A 15,765-nucleotide genomic window follows, 5' to 3' on the forward strand; every position below is an offset into this window, starting at 1 on the left:
CAAAATTCCCGCTTCAGTACACAAAAGCTTACAAGGCACCCAGTTGTGCAAATGAAATTTCTTGAGAGGGGAAGGGGTTCTGGCCGGTGGCTCTCTGGAGACAGAGGACACTGTCAGCCTCTGTGGGAACCTGGTTCCCAGTGATCTCCTCGCCCCCAAAGGGCTGTGCTTTAAAAACAAAAAAATGCCCACTCTCCTCCTGGGCAAGGGGCAGAGCTGTGCAGCCTTGGCTATGGGGTGTGTGGGGGGGGGTCGGGCTCCACCTCGGAGATGGTGCGGGGGGGAGGGCATGGGGAGCTGGGTACTGTACCCCCGGGATTGCGTGCTGCCCTGCTGGGAAGAGGACATGGCAAGGGGACCCTCTTACTGCCCCCCAAACACCCTCCTAAGTCACAGGAGGCTGTGGAGGCAGCTGGAGAGCTGGGGTTGGACCGGGATGCCCAGTGGCGGGGGGGGGAGGGAGGGGGTCCTGCCCTGATCACACTGATCTCGGAGAACTCCCCATGCTACCAGGGGAACTGTGGGTTCCCTCGAACCTGCTTCTGTACCAACCACCCCACCCAGTGAGACCCTGGGGTTCGGCCACAGGCCTGTGGGGCATCGGCTCTTCACTTGGGTCCCAGCAGCGGAACCTAATGCACACATGTGAAGGATCAGTGTCGTCTCCAGCAGAATCCTGAATTAACCAGCATGTCTTTTTGCCTGGACAGGACAATCGCAAGCAGAAGGGACTTAGTGGAGAAAGCCCGTTGCAGGAATGGGCCCGGGGCGGCAGCTGTCGGCTGGCCTCTCACTGGCTTTCCTCCCTGTGCTGGGCCTGGGGTCCACACCAGGCCACGTTAGGATTTTCAGCAACGAGAGTAGAAACCAAACCGAAAGGGATGTGGGACAGAGGGCTCACAGAGCCAGGACATGACACGGGCTGAGACCTGACCACCTGGTACAATCTCACCCTGTAGGCCTCTTTCAGTTCCCAGGCACAGGTCCCCCAAAGCACCACCCTGTTACATTACCATATAACGAAACATGAACCCCGAGGACGTGGGTTCTTTTCTTCATAAGTGGTTTTGTCCCTAAAGCAAGAGACAGAAACCCTGACGGGGCCCTGGGGGAAGTTAGCCTCTCGAGAGCCCCTCTGCGTGTGGGTGTGGCCTGGGGAGATCCCTCCCGAGCTTTGTTAGGAAGAGCTCCTAGGGGCCCGACTGCCCCCCAGAGCACACTGACTTCCATGGTCCCAGAAAATGGGGCAAGGTGGTTACAAACCGAACCCCATCTTGTCTTTCTGTCTTCTCCTTTGTCTCCATATAAATATGTGCATATATATGAATATGTGCATATGTATATACACATATTATTTCGATACATCGTAGGAAAATAATACTATTGTGTTATTGCATAGAAGAGATGGCTTTCGCGAGCTGGGTTAGGTGATGGTCTGGGAGCGCTGGCGGCTGCCCAGGGGCTGCTGGGAGGCGGGGAGGTGGCCGTCGCTGTCGTGGAGCTGCTCCTCCTGCTTGCGGGCGTGTTCCTCATACCACTCCTAGAGCACAGGGGGACGGGGCTGAGCCGGCTGCACCCCTTCCAGCTGCCCTGCGCCTCCCCGGCCTGCTCTGCCCGCAGGGGCTGGGGGACTGTCAGCCCCACCCAGCGGTGAAGGGGCCTCTTCTGACTCCCTCCAACGCTGCTGTGAGAGCAGCTTGAGACAATTTAAACAGCTCACCTGCCTACGGCCGTCGTCTGACATTTTTCAGGTGATTAAGGAATTAAAAAATACACCATGTTTTGAAAGAATCTGAATCACAGAACTTTAGAGCTTAAAAAATACCAAGATGGCCTAATTCTGTGCCCCTTCATCTTACGGAGGGGAAACCAAGGCCGGGAGTGGACAGAGAGGCAGAGGCCAGAGGGAAGGACAGCACCTCGTTCCTACGGGCCACGTCCTCCCTCCTGCTCGCCGCGGCCCCCCTCCCTCTGCCTGTTATGTCTCCTACTGTGCGCACTTCAGAGCAGGAAGCCGAGGTTCTGAGAAGGCGCAAGTGGCCGTGACGTGAAAGACCAGACGGGAGGCGCCTACCCAGGGGAACGGGGTGAGGGGTTCAAGGCTGAGCCCCGAAGGCACCCCCAAACCTGAATCCGGGCACCACTGGTAGTGGTCCCAGCCTGTGATCCTGCCTCTCCCGGCCAACCTTCCCGCTCGCTGATGCACGGAGGGGCCGGAGCGCAGCCCCGGCTCGGCAGCAGGGGGGCCACTCCCAGGCGAGCGCCTGGCTGGGGCGCGGTCAGGGGCGCTCCTACCTGAATCTCCTCTTGGTACATCTTCAGGCTCAGGTCGCTTTTGGTCCTCGATCTCCGTCCCAGAAACACCACGGTGGTTTGCTGTGGAAGAGCGGAGGCTGCAGGCTCCACGGTGCCGGGCCCTGGCACCCACCCGCCGCACGGGCCTGGCCCGCTCCTCTGGCTTTTGCTACGACGCCACCCAAAAGTGTCGCCAAAACTTGAAAGGATGGACGGTGGGGGAGGGACTCAGCTACAGCCTGCCCTCCCCAGGCGGGCCCCTCACCTCGTTTCTCTCCATCTGGGAGAGGATCTTGAGCAGCCGGGAGACATCCGAGGCCGCTCCCTGCGTTTCTCGGTACAGCTTGAGGACAGCGAGCAGCTCGTCCTTGGAGATTTCCTTCTCGACGACGATGCCACCGTCAACTACGGGGGAGCAGGGAGCCTGGGCTCAGAATCGCCTTCTGGCCTGTGCTGGGTTAACCGTCCTCCCCTGCAGGGGTCTCCTTCTCCTGCCTGCCGTGGGGCATCTCACCCCTTCCCCTCCCTCTGCTGTGGGGGTGAGGATCCACGGTCAGGCCAGCAGCTTGCAGGGGACAGAGGGTTTCGGGAGGGAGTCTTCGAGCAAAAAGAAAAGGGTCAGCCAGCCTGACACGACAGAGACTTGGGAACAAGCAGTAACAGGTATGTGGCAGTCTTGAGGGAGAATCTGGAGAGAATGGAGGGCCAGGGTGCAGAAAGCTATGCAACCTGGGAGACTCGAGGCAACTGTGAGAGCCGGGATCACCAAGCTGCAGAGGAAGCGCTATGGGCTCTGCAGTCCGCAGGGTTCCCACCCTGTAAGTCCAGAACCGTGGTGGGAACATGTTACTTAGAAACGTGGAGAAAGCCAAGAGCGAGAAGTCTCTGGGAGGCAGGACAGCTGCTCTGCCCACAAGAAGCCTGGCTCTGCTCTGTGATTTTTCTTAAACTGTGACATGTATCGTTTCTATTTTAAAAATGAGATCAAGAGCATGTGTCTGTCGTCAAACATCTGAACATCAACGGGAATGAGAGATCCCGAAAGATAAGCCACATACATAAGTTGAGCTGTCAGACAGCCCATAAGCGGACCGCTGGACAGCCAATGCTCCTGCTCCCTGCACAGACCTTCTGAGTCCTGATTCTTGCGACTGAAGTTCATTCGGAAGACAAAGGCCTCGAGGATGAAGGCGACGATGATGGTCATCACCACCTGGCGGGCAGAGAGGGGAGTTAGAGAGATAGGATGGGGGGGGGGGTGAGCTGCTTCGGGGCCCCCCACCCACCAGGAGAGCCGCTCAGACGTGTCCCAGGCCCTGTCCTCCCTCCCCCGAGCTGCTGCCCACTGAGCAGGGGCGGCTGGGGACTCAGGTCGGGCACCTGTGGCCCCGGACCTACCATGGTCACGATATAAAAGGTCATGAAGTACAGGCGGCTCCAGTGGGAGGTCTGGGAGGTGACACCTTCCTGGAGACACAGGGAAGCAGCCAGTGAGCGACTGCCTGGGGGGGAGGTGTGTGGGGGGGAGTCACTGTCCACTGGGGCTATTCCATGGCCCCTACACGGCCAGGCTTTTCACAGAACCGTCCCTGATTTGCCTTTGGTTGTGGGAGACACAGGAGGGGGATCTTGGTCCCTTGGGTCTAAAAATTCCTCTGTGCTGCATAGGCCTGAATGGTCCCAGAGACTAACAGTCTGTCCCAAGCAGGGATGGCATTTGGAAGAGTTTGAGGAATTTAAATAAAACCCAACAACGACCACTGCCACAATGCTTCTGGATTGAAAAGTCTCTCCCATGGTGGAGCAGAAGGACACAGACCAGAGGCTGACTGGCATCTCCTGGCTGCTGGGGGATGTGTGGGGAGCAGGGACAAAAGCCAAGTCCAGCCAAGGGGTGGCCCCTGAGCCCCCATGGTGGCCCCCCGGTAGATCGCCAACCCTTTGTGCTCCAGGAAGTTACCCTCTGCAGGGAATGGGGAGAGCAATGTACCCCACACTGGGCCAGGGGAGACCCGGAGCTGGCCTTAGAGGATGGTGGAAAGACGCCCCCCGGGAGCTGACTGAGGTCCTTACCATGATGATGTACCAGTTGTTGACAACTGTAAGCTCAAACAAGGTCACTGCCAAAGGGAAGGGGAAAGAAAAAGATCGTGATCAGACCCACTCTTTCAAAGTCAGTTTCAAGTGGCCTCTCTCCAGAGATCCTGGGTGCTGGAGGGACAGGCCGCAGACAGCCCTGCTCTACCACCTCTGGGACCTGAGGTGACAAAGGCCCAGGGAGTGTCCCGCCTGAGATTTCTGCACTCACCAAAGCTGTTCAGGATGTTGTCAAAATTATTGAGATAATAGTAGCCGTCCTCCACCACGGTCCTGTTGCCCACGGTGTGATTGAGCCAGCGGTAGGCATCTGCCACTGTGCTTGTACTGGCAGGGAGACAAAGGGGCAGAAGGGACGGTCACGACACAACTGGTCACCTCGACAGAGAACAAAATATTTAAGCAAACCAAGGTCTGACTGAGGGGCGCTGTCCTGACCCAGCCTGGGTTCCTGCCCAGCCCTCCAGCTCTCACCTGCCCCCCAGGCTTGCCCCCCCTTATCCACCTCCACTTGGCATCTCTCTGCTGCTGGACAGGCCTCCGCCCTCTGAGCCACTCTCGGGAGACACTGCTGGGAAGAGGAGACTGTGCCCCTCAGGACCCCCACCTGGGATCTGCTCGAGGCCGGCTGAGGGACAGCAACCCAGGGAGGGGAAAGCTCCTTGTCAGGCTCCCTCTGGCACCTGGCCAGGTGTCCTGACAGGCTGCTGCCTCGGTTCTGGGAGCTGATTTGCTACTTTTATTTAAATTCTTTATGGTTCATCTGTTCAAATCCATGCCTGTGGCTCTGCAAGCCTGGTCCTGGGCCCCCAGGGAGCTTGCTCAGAAGGCAGGTCCTGAGCCTCTTGCCAGGCACACACTGCGCCAGATTTGCAGGGTGGGGTCTGGAGTTTGCACTTTTAAGTGGCTGCCCTGGTGAAAGCCTGTGACCCACTATCCTAGGCTGCTGGTTCCGAGCTCAGCCTGACACTCGAAATAGCTACCAGTGGCTCCAGAAGGTGTTTCTTTCCCAGTGCTCAAGGCCATAAGGACCAAATAATAAAGGGAACACTGGATAGGGAGTTAAAGGCAGAGGACAACGCTTTCATCCTGGTGGCAGGGAGGGAGGGAGGGGGAAAGGGAGGGAGAGGTCATGGGGGTCTGGCTCCCCACTCTATCCCTGTCCCCACAGACGTTCTCACAGGTGTCTGTCTTATTCTAATTGGTCACCCCTGGTTAACGTGTCTGCCCAGGTCCCCAGCCGCCCCTAGAGAGACACAGAAGGAAGCCATGGGCCTCAGGCTCCAGGCCACACTTGGTCCTCGAGAGGCCCAAAGCCCTCGGCCCAAAGAGTAAGCTGATGGAGGCCTGGTTGGAGTGTGGCTCCTGGTCCCTGCCGGGCGACAGGGAAACTGCTCAGATGTCCTCACTGCAGACAGCTCTCTGCTTCCAGGCCCCTCACTTAACTATTGCACTGAACTGAGCCCTGAAATCAAAGCAAGGTGATTCCCGGGGCTTTCAAGGGTGCTGTGGCTTGGACAGGGGTGCCCCTGAGGACCCTGAGGCCAAGGAGGGTGCACTGGGCCGCGGGGAGGTGGGCGTGCCCGCCCGGGCTCTGATTCTCTGGAGGTACAGGGGCCGGGACTGGGCCGACCAGGGGCCCCGCAGCAAACTCACTTGCAGCAGTTGGGGTACAGGATCCCGCAGAAGAACTCCATGCCCACAATGGCGAAGGAGTAGTAGAAGATGAGCAGCGTGAGGCCCAGGCTGGGGAGGAGGGGCAGAGGCCAGGGTGAACCAGGGCCCGGGGGGAGCCCGCCTCCTCCGGCAGCCCGGCCTCCTCAGACCCCCGAGCTGACTGGTGGAGAGGATGCCCCTTGCCAGGTTCACTGGCTGGGAAGTGCCTGCAGGGAGGGGGCCTCGTGATTCAGGTCTGGGGTCAAAAACGGCTCGAAGGAGGACTCTCTGAACAGATGCCCCTTGACCAGAGATTCACCCCTTACCTGTGAAGGCAGACTCACAGGTGACCCCTTACCTGTGAACGCAGACACAGGTGGTAAGTGAGCTGACAGCTCCCTGCCCTCCCTACTAAATAGCTCAGACAAGTCAGTGGAGGGACATGGAGCCAGGGAGACCTGTGGTGGCCAAGAGCTCAGCCTCCTTGAAGACCCAGCAGACCCTCGATTCCAGTCCTTTCCGGGACTCTTCCTCTCCCCCCTCTACCGCCCAGGTGCCCGCCCCTAGGGGGCACAAGCCGCAGGACGGCTGGCCCTGGGGCCCAGAGGCAGGGTAGTACCTGGCCATCCGGGGCAGCAGCTCAAACATGGTGTCCAGCACGTTGCGGTAACGCTTTTTCAGTTTGAACAGCCTGAGCGAGGGAAGGAGGCCGGGTGACTTTCAGACGCAGGATGCGGCCGCGGCCCTGCCTTCCACGGCACCGTGCAGACGGCAGGCCAGGGCCCTCCGTCCGCCATCACCCAGGACATCGGGGCTGGACAGGCCCGTCCCCAAAGGGGCGCAGAGCCGTGCTGTGTGTCCCCCTCGGGCGAGGCGGGAGCAACGTGGCTGCTCACCACGGCTCACAGATGCAGCGAGGAGGCTCGGGACAGCGCGGCACCCGAGAGAGAAGGGAACAGAGGAGCCCGGGGCGCGGTGGCTCATCGGTAAAGAGAGGGCGGCGGTGGAGGGGGGAGGAGCTGACGTCCGCCCGGCCGGCCACCACCACCGGGCACGGCAGCAGGTTCCCCCCGAGACGCAGCCCCGGGCCCACCCCACACCCCCCCTCTCCTCCAGGAGCGACGGGGCGGGGTGATGGGCACGTGTGAGATCGGAGCTGGATAGTCGGGAAGAAACCCAGGCTCCTGAGGACGAAGAGCTTAAGGTCCCTCGGCTGTGAGGGACACCGTCCCAGAGCCACGCTTTACTGAGTCCCCATAACGGTCCCTGGGAAAGAGGCGAGACCAAGTGAGGGCTTTTTTTGACTAGAGGCTGCTCCAGAAAAGCAAAGGGGGGGCCCTCAAAAGTCCCTTTGGGCCCTCAGAGGCTGTGCCTTCTGTTTGTGATGGTGACCACATGCGTTTCTGTGGCCGCAGCGGTCGGCACCTGGGCCAAGTTCACCCGAGCCGTGTTTCTCTTCCATAGTGAGAGGTGACTGGTCCCGGTGACATGAGACAGTGGTCCTGGGTGCTTCTGCAGGGGGCACTGCGGTCTCTGACCCCAGGCTTGGGAGTCTTCTGGCTCCTTCTGGTCACTTCCCAGACCATCCCCAGGCTTTTCCCACCCTCCTCCTGCCCGTCTGTCCCCACCCCAGCCCTGCCCCTGTCACCTCAGCAGCTGGAGAGGACGCAGGACCACTATGAAGTAGAAGGGCTCCATGTTGAAGGCCAGAGCCAGCAGTCCCAGGAAGGCGAATGCTGTGACGGAGAAGTCGAACCTGGGAGGGAGAGAGAGAGGGAGAGGGGGAGCCGTCCATGGGGCCACCTGGCGTCCCTCACCACAGCCGGCATCCCAGCCCCGTCTCGGCTCGCCCTTCCAAGGGTCCCACATGCCAACCGCCGCAAAAGCAAGAGCATGCCCAGCAGGGGCCCATGGCCAGCCAGGCGGGATGCAGCTTCCTGCCACCCTGGGGTGTCCAAGGTTGCTGTGGCCAGGTGCCATCACAGCTCACATCTCGGGGGTCGGGAAGTCCTGCACTGGTCTAACCACAGACATCGGTTACACAGGTGGCTGCCTGCCCTAATGAGGTCCCTGAGGGAGGGGCAGGGTTGGCAAGTAGGATCCCATCTGGAGATCAGCTAGCCCCGATCAGGGCAGAGGGCCCCTCTCCCCTACAGACACACATTGAGCCCCGGACTGTCCTGTGGACTCTTTTCTGCTCATTAACTTGTTTCCCTCTCAGACCTCGTGAGTGCGGCCTGATTTCATGGGTGAGTTCACTTTAACGGGCAGTAAGTGACCTCCTGAGATCTCAGTGAGATGGGGAGGAGGGCCCTGGCGAGGCAGTGGGGCTCCCTTCTCTGTGGGCATCATGGTTTTTACGGAAAAGAGTTCAGCTGTGTTAGGGGTGGGGTGGAGGTAAAGGGCTCAGGAAGAGTCCACGGGCCTCAGGACCCTCAGGGCCGTGTGCAGGAGGGGCTGGCATGGGTGGCCTGAAAGTAAGACCAGAGCCTGCCCCCAGGAAGTCCCAGAGTCACAGGCGGAGAAAGGCCGTGACCTGTCCTTGTGCCTCCCTTCTGTGACTGCAGACATGGCGTGCATGCTGTGGGAGTGTGGGGAGGGGCGGGCCACCTCCATTGACCTCTGTGACGGGGTTAAGAAGGCCGCTCTCCACTTACAGGTTCCAGCCGGAGGACAGGTATTCCACGGGGCCCAGGCCGGCGACCTTTAGGAACAGCTCCACCCCGTAGACTGTGAACGGGAGCAGGCGTTAGCAGCGGTCCTTCCATGGCCTCCCACACTTGGCCTGGCTTAGTTTCCTCTCGGAGAACCTTCCGAGGTCTCCAGCCTCCCCCGCAGGCAGCAAGCCCTCCAGACAGTCACCTCACACCCAGCGCCCATGCTGGGAGTGCGGGCTCCAGGAGAGGGCCTGGCCCGGATGCTGGGGCAACTTGCTAAGAACAGGGGCCTCCCCTCCCCCTCTCTGGGAACAGCCCAGCCACCCCTCTGTCCACCCAACAGGAATTCCCTGCCCCTCTTCTGTTCCAGGCATTGTGTTGGGTGCTGGGCATGTAGAGGTGAACACAGTGAGTGCTCACTCCAACTGGGCTTGCGGTGCAGATGGGAGGAAAGACTGTGAGCAGGTGAGGACACCACTGTGCTCAGGGATATAAGAGGAGGGGGGATGTCGGTCAGGCAGAGGAAACAGCCGGTGCAAAGGCCCTGTGGTAAGGAGGGGTATGGGGCACTTGGGAGTGTGACACTGTTCAGGAGGGCTGCAGGGGGGTGGGGGGCACAAGTGGCGCTACTGGCCAAAGAGGCCAAAGAGAAGGTGGAAGGGACCCCGTGAGGCCAGGGGATGTGAGCACACCCAGGACAGAGATTTAATCTGGAAGACAGAGAACCATGGAAGAGTTTGAAATGGGTGGGATGGAATCAGACTCAATTTCTGCTCCCTTCTCGTCAAGCTTCCCTGTTTCAGAGCCAGGAGGTCCTAAACCAAACGACAGTTCTCCCAGCCAGTGTTTATGACAAGCCGGTTGGCAAAGCCACACCGGAGACTTACTGGTGAGAAAGACGAGGGAACTCCAGGGCACGTGCTTGGAGAAGAAGTTCCCGCCTGCAGGACAGAGGCAGCAGCTCAAGAGGCGGGCCAGGCGGGCCCGCAGGACAGACCAGTCCCCCAGCCCGGCTCACCTTTCAGCATGAACGTCTCCACGAGGACCCAGACCCCATTGACCGCCACCACCAAGTCTGCAACAGACAGGCCCATAACAGTCAAAGAAAGTGCAGGCGGGCATGAACGTCTACAGGCCACACCTACAGCCCCTGGTTATTTCTGGGCAGCTCCACAAGCCCATGTGACAGGTGACTTCCTTCCACTTAGTGCTTTTACCATATGAGCTAAATCAACTGGTGGTTTCGCTGAGAAACAGCTATGGATTTCTAAAAACACCCTCCATGTCACTGTGGGGGAACCAGTTTAGATGTTTCAGGAAAACCTATAGATTATTCTAAGTCAGTATAGACCATGGACAATATACAAAGGGTTTGAGTATTGGAAATATTTGTTTTTCCTTAGAGATGTCTAACTTTAAAATGACTGCACAATGCCCTGGCCGGTGTGGCTCAGGTCATCCCATGCAGTGAAAGGTGGCAGGTTCAATTCCTGGTCAAGGCACATGCCTGGGTTTTGGGCTCAATCCCCAGTGGGGGGCGTGCAGGAGGCAGCCAATCGATGATGTTTCTCTCTCATCGATGTTTCTATCTCTCTTTCCCTCTCCCTTCCTGTCTAAAAATCAATAAAAACATTAAAAAAAAATAAAAATCCAGGGCTGGAGAGTGTATACTGAGCTGGAGCGAGGTCAGAGATGCACAAGAAAAGACTGGCTACTGGATAAGTGTTTAAGCTGGGTGATGGGTAGGTGCATGGATGTTCATTATATTCTCCCCACTTTCTTGTTTTAAATTGCCCTGGCAGGGAATCGAACCGCAATCTCCTGGATCACAGGTCGATGCTCAACCACTGAGCCACACTGGCTGGGCTGTTCTCCCCGCTTTTATACATGTTGGGAATTGTCCACAATGAAGCGTGAAAACCAGGACTGGCTGCAGGACTGACCTCTGGCCTATCACCTTGGAAAGACTGAGACTTGGGAGGGAAGGGGCCCAGGGCTTTGACAGCTCACACTTACACATGAAATACTGGAAGGCTTTGGACTTCACAAGGATATTAATTCCTATTGGAAGAGAGGAGATGTTAGCATGTAAGTTTTCATATGCAAGTACATACACATCCCCTACTACGGAGTTCATGCGTATAAGCAACCAGGTATTTATGCCAGGGGTGAAAAGGGAAGGGCCTGTTCTGCGAGCGACACTCAGACATCTGGACACAACTACACCGGCAACAGGTGCTCTGGGGGCAGCCTGGGCAACCCAGAGCTGGGACAAAACAGAACAAAATGCTGCTGACCACTGCAAAATATACTATCAGATAAAAAGGCAGGTTTCTGAACAGAATATATAATGTAATCCCATGACTGTTTTTAAAATGTGTAGAAAAAATAACCAACATCAGAAGGAAATGCATTAGAAAATGAATGGTTATCTCTGGGTGGGAAATTTTCATTTTTCTATAATTAGCAGATTCAGTAAATTTTTTTTAATGAATGAATAGTCCACAAATGTCTTTTGGTTTAGTTTTTAAGTTAGCAATTTCCCTCCTAGTCCAACACTTTTTCCCCTGCTGGGGTAATCACACACTCTCTGTCTCTTTTACACTCACACATTCACGCACACACACAAGTACACTCTGAGCATGCTCTCACAATGCTCATCTGTGGTCTCTGGAAACCTACATCTGTCCCCAGCTGCCAAGACGCCGCGTTCAGTTGAACCTTACCTTTGAAGATGAGGAACGCTGTCCTGGGAAGTTCATCGAACCAATGTTCTCGATTTTTCTTTGCCTGGCCAGGAGATAGGGCCATAGGAGAGGCGTTAAGACCCGGGACCAGAACCTAACCCTGGGGACCAGGGAGCCAGTCCTTCCCTGCTTACCAGGCTGACTTGGGGGACAGTGAAAATACTCAGGGATCCAAGTAACAACAAGGCCAGCCAATGACCACGGAGTATTTAACTGGGCCATGCATGTACCTTACTTTTATATAACCCTGAAAATAACTCTGAAGGTCGGAACTGTCGTTAGCCCATTTCCCAGGTGAGACAAGCCTGGGAAAAGTTAGATAAGTGGCCTGATGTCACAGGGTAACGAATGGGGTCTGAGATTCGGTGCTCTTGACCAGGACACTGTATTGCACGTGTACAGGCAGATGGGGAGCTGGGGCCACCTGGTGTCCCTGCAGTGCCCAGAACTCAGCTGTTCTGGTTGGGAAAGAGCTGGACCTCGGGTGCCTCTCGGCCTCATCTCCCCGTGGAGCTGTCTGTCTGCTTCCTCTCTGGTCTCACACGTGTGCTCACCTTCCACTTCAAGGCGGTGACTTCGTAGATATCATAAAAGTCCTTCAGGCTGCGACAGCAACATGAAAAGGCAAAAAAATAAAAAATAAATCAGAATGCTCCCAGTGAGCTTCGCTTCTCCCACTCACCTGCCTGTGGTCACTTTAAGGGGTGAAGGTGGGAAGGGGAGGGGACATCTGGGAGTCCCAGCACATCAGCGCCCAGGGGACTCTCATCTGCAGGCATTTTGATCTCCTTTCTCCAGGTGCTATGAACACTTAATCCACTTAGTCCACACTGAGTGACACCTTTGCTCCCCCTTGGATTACTATAACTCTTACCTGGATGGGGACTGAGCCTCTGTTAGCAGAGGACTTAATAGAACAAATGGGCTGAGAGTTCAGCCCACACAGAGCTCGCTTACCCTCGTCTCTATGGCTGGCCTGCTTCTTTTCAGATTAAAAAGAAGGGTTTGGTCATCAGCAGTCTAGAAGAGCGAGACTGCCTCTGGAGATCCCACGGCCAGCCCTGAGGCTGCGCCAGGGGTGTGTGTGTGTGTGCACGCACGTGCCCCCCCCCCGTGGATCTGCTCACATGTGACCGCCCCACCTCACTCTTAGCAGCTGGGTCAGTCACTTCATGATCCAATATATTCCATTTTTGTCAAGTCAGCTTGAATTAAATTTGGGCGGGACTTCTGTCACTTGCAGAAAGAACCCCGGTGAAAACAGTCTATGTGTATAAGAATCTCGAAGAAAACTAAAGTCTCTAACAGGCTTTTTGCCCGCCCACTTCCCAGGGCCTTAGCACACCCAGCTCCCTCTCGTGAATACCTCCTTGGGCCACAGCGCCCCCACCTGGCCGGCGCTCCTACCTGAGCAGAGGCGTGTTGCTCTGATTCAGGGCCTTGAAAGTAAGGTAGCGCTCCCCAGCATTCATCCGGGGCTTGTAGAAGCGCATCAGGCCTTCAAACTGCCTGTAGGAGATGCCGGCGGGCCTCTGGGGGACAGGAAGAATGGCCATGTCAACACTGGAGAATATCAAGCCCAGACCACCCCTCCCCTTCGGGGCAACCACTCCGGGTGCCCAGCACAGGATGGGTCCCAAGGCGCCGGGCCCCTTCTTGTCCTCCCAAGGACAGGACTCCTGCCTCCTAAAGCTGTCCTGCTTAGAGGCTGCCCAGGGCAAGGGAGGGGGAGCTGGGACCAAGCCCCAGCCCTCCCTACCCGCTCGCTGATGAGCAGGCGGTATGCGTGCTGGATGGCAGTCCGCTTATGCAGCAGCAAAGACTTGAACTTGCGTTTCTCGATGTCATTGAAGGTGTCGAACACCACGGCCAGAAGCTGCAAGGGAGGAGCAGAGACGTGTGTGCCCTGCGTGGCGGGACCTCAAGGAGTCGGGAGCGTATCCTGTCTCCAGAGGGCGCTCTTCCACACGCCCCAGAATGGGGCTTGGGGTGCCCCTCCTGCCTGGCCCTCCTGGGGCAGCAGAGGAAGGCCACGCATTGCCACTTGCCTGTTTTCTCTCTTCAGATCCGTGAAGACATTGTTATAACATTTCCCCGGTCCTTCTCTCCCTCTCCACCTCGCCCCTGGCTGGGCAGTTTTATAAGCCGAGAAGGAAGCGGGCAAGGGCACGCTGGGCTCTCCGCCCAGTTCAGCTCGGGCCGATGGCCGACGGCCAGGAAGGCTGTGTCCATCCTGTGCCCTCCTGACATTTGCCTGCAGCCTGGGCCCCCCACCCCCAGCTCACGCAGCCCCTCCGTTTGCGTCCCCAGGCGCCCAGCCCCGCGCAGGCTGCTCTGGTGCAGCACGGGGCACGGTCACGCACCAGGTTCATGATGAAGTACAGCTCGATGGAGAGGTACACGATGAAGAAGACGCAGGACCAGGGGTTCCGGGAGTAGGACGGCATCATCACGTCCGGGAAGCTGCGTGTGCAGAGTGTTACCCGCAGGGCCCCGCTCTGCCCGCCTCCGTCTTCTCTAAGGACTTCTCTCTTTTCTGCCTCCCCAGTCCCACCCCACCTCCCGGGCTCCAAGTCTCCAGGCCACTTCCATTCCCCAAAGTGCCCCGAGCACCTGTGTGGGCTGAGACGTGGAATATTCTGGGCCGGGGAGAGGAGAAGACCCTGGGCACTAGCAGAGGGCTGGAGCCAAAGCAGGGCCCATGCTTACTTGGCTGTGGTCAGAAGGACGAACAGACTGACGATGCTGCTCTCCAGGGTGCTGAAGTACTGTTAGGAAAGGAGGCGGGAGGAGCGCTGGAGCCAGCCCAGGAGCACACACCACCTGGGACAGGGTGCGCCCTGCCCTTCCCCCACCCCCTCCTCAGCCCACCAGCTCTCCCTCCCCCCGCAGAATCCCTAAGGGGTGGCAGAGGGATGAGCAAACTGGAGTGGGGACTCTGCCTTTCTGAACACGCTTCCCAGAGAAGCAGACACCTAACTTTGGGACTTTCCTCCCCGAGAATCACGTTTGCACACAATTAGCTTGGCAACCTCTGAAACGTTCCCACGTTCCAAATCTTATCCCGGGAACATGACTCTCAGGATGGGAAAACATGCCCCTTAACGCTCAAGGAAGGGAATGGCTCGAGTCAAAGTGATGGGGACTTTCAGGGGCCATAAGCTGTGACTCAAAGCCAGGCAGGGCCTCCCTTCCTCATGTAGCCAGGGAGTCAGTCCAGCCACCTTGTCAGAGGGGAAAGCCTCACATAAAGGACAAAACAGACAAAACACGTGATTACTTACGGGGTCTGAAGGATTAGGGGAAAACAAGTAGAAACCTAAAAGGTAGTGGAAAACAGGTTGAAAAGATGTCAAAGGATTGGACCAATAAATGTAAATGAGAGCAGTGGGCAGAAGGAGAGCAATAGGGAGTGGTGGGGACTGCAGCTCTCTGGGGAACACGTGCTCCGTCTAAAGGGAGCAGGTGCTACCAGGCACTGGGTAAACGCAACTATTCAGAAACGTGGCCTCAGGTCTAGTATTAAAAAAGTCTAGTACCATCAGGTCTAGTATTAAACAGGCTAGAAGTCTGTATTTTTGTATAAAAATCGGATTTTAAAATGCAGGCTCAACATTTTTAGACCAAACAAAACTCACCCATAGGTATTTACATAATTTGTAAAACCTTTCTGAATCTCCAAAACTGTCAAAGTAAATGTTTCTCCCACTAGGACTTAGCTTTCAGAGACCGCTTGGTCCTGGGTGTGGGGAACTCACCAAGGATGGCGAAAATGATCATGAAGAACAGCAGCAGCAGGAGGATGTCCATGAAGGGTGGCAGGGACTGGAAGATCTGCCGAAGGTTGCTGGGGAGACAGGGGCCAGGAGGGGTGAGGTGCAGCCTGGGGCGGGGCGGGGCCCGAGGGGCGCTGTCTGGGACTCCTCAGTGGGGTATGCACTTATAGAGACCGGGGCCCGGTGCTCTTGACTCCCAACACTAAATACCATTGCATCCCAGCTTGTGACATCACACTTAGGGTTGTCCTGGAAGACTTCCACTCAGTGGGTGACAGGGAGAATGGAGGCAGGTGTAGCACTATCAGCCACCTACCTCCATCTGCCTACAGAGTCCAAGTGGGCGAGTGCCCAGCAAGAGAGGGAGAGGGCGGCAGGGGGCCAAGTGCATGACCTTGGGGGCACAGGTTGGCTTCCACGAGAAGTGGGGTGCATGAAGATAGTTCAGGGCCACCTGGTCCTCAGACACCTGTGTCCAGCTTTGAGGATGGGTGCAAAGGATGCACTGCTAGCCCATTCTTATCCACAGTGCCCCAG

The 15,765-nt window shown here is 57.2% G+C and overlaps 1 protein-coding gene across 4 annotated transcripts in view; it reads right to left on the bottom strand.

Annotated features, from left to right (window-relative positions):
* Window positions 1–454: 454 nt before the first annotated feature.
* The window catches only part of TPCN1 (two pore segment channel 1), a 37,508-nt gene continuing 22,197 nt past the window's right edge, over window positions 455–15,765 (bottom strand). For 3 of the 4 annotated variants that reach the window (XM_087828743.1, XM_087828742.1, XM_087828744.1), the window contains 22 exons: window positions 15,211–15,299; window positions 14,737–14,771; window positions 14,162–14,220; window positions 13,816–13,915; window positions 13,212–13,328; window positions 12,860–12,984; window positions 12,007–12,055; window positions 11,432–11,495; window positions 10,722–10,766; window positions 9,724–9,780; window positions 9,593–9,646; window positions 8,706–8,778; window positions 7,697–7,804; window positions 6,668–6,739; window positions 6,049–6,138; window positions 4,604–4,719; window positions 4,369–4,415; window positions 3,694–3,762; window positions 3,424–3,508; window positions 2,561–2,700; window positions 2,296–2,376; window positions 455–1,540 (listed from right to left, as the gene is read on the bottom strand). In XM_087828743.1, coding sequence (XP_087684869.1) covers window positions 1,424–1,540; window positions 2,296–2,376; window positions 2,561–2,700; window positions 3,424–3,508; window positions 3,694–3,762; window positions 4,369–4,415; window positions 4,604–4,719; window positions 6,049–6,138; window positions 6,668–6,739; window positions 7,697–7,804; window positions 8,706–8,778; window positions 9,593–9,646; window positions 9,724–9,780; window positions 10,722–10,766; window positions 11,432–11,495; window positions 12,007–12,055; window positions 12,860–12,984; window positions 13,212–13,328; window positions 13,816–13,915; window positions 14,162–14,220; window positions 14,737–14,771; window positions 15,211–15,299 — 1,792 coding nt within the window. In that variant the 3' untranslated portion in view covers window positions 455–1,423. Of the gene's footprint in view, window positions 1,541–2,295; window positions 2,377–2,560; window positions 2,701–3,387; window positions 3,509–3,693; window positions 3,763–4,368; window positions 4,416–4,603; window positions 4,720–6,048; window positions 6,139–6,667; window positions 6,740–7,696; window positions 7,805–8,705; window positions 8,779–9,592; window positions 9,647–9,723; window positions 9,781–10,721; window positions 10,767–11,431; window positions 11,496–12,006; window positions 12,056–12,859; window positions 12,985–13,211; window positions 13,329–13,815; window positions 13,916–14,161; window positions 14,221–14,736; window positions 14,772–15,210; window positions 15,300–15,765 lie in introns of all 4 variants that reach the window. The other variant, XM_087828741.1, reaches the window with a different exon arrangement.

Source organism: Miniopterus natalensis, chromosome 20 (assembly GCF_054644295.1).
Source record: "Miniopterus natalensis isolate mMinNat1 chromosome 20, mMinNat1.hap1, whole genome shotgun sequence".
Lineage (NCBI taxonomy): Eukaryota > Metazoa > Chordata > Mammalia > Chiroptera > Miniopteridae > Miniopterus > Miniopterus natalensis.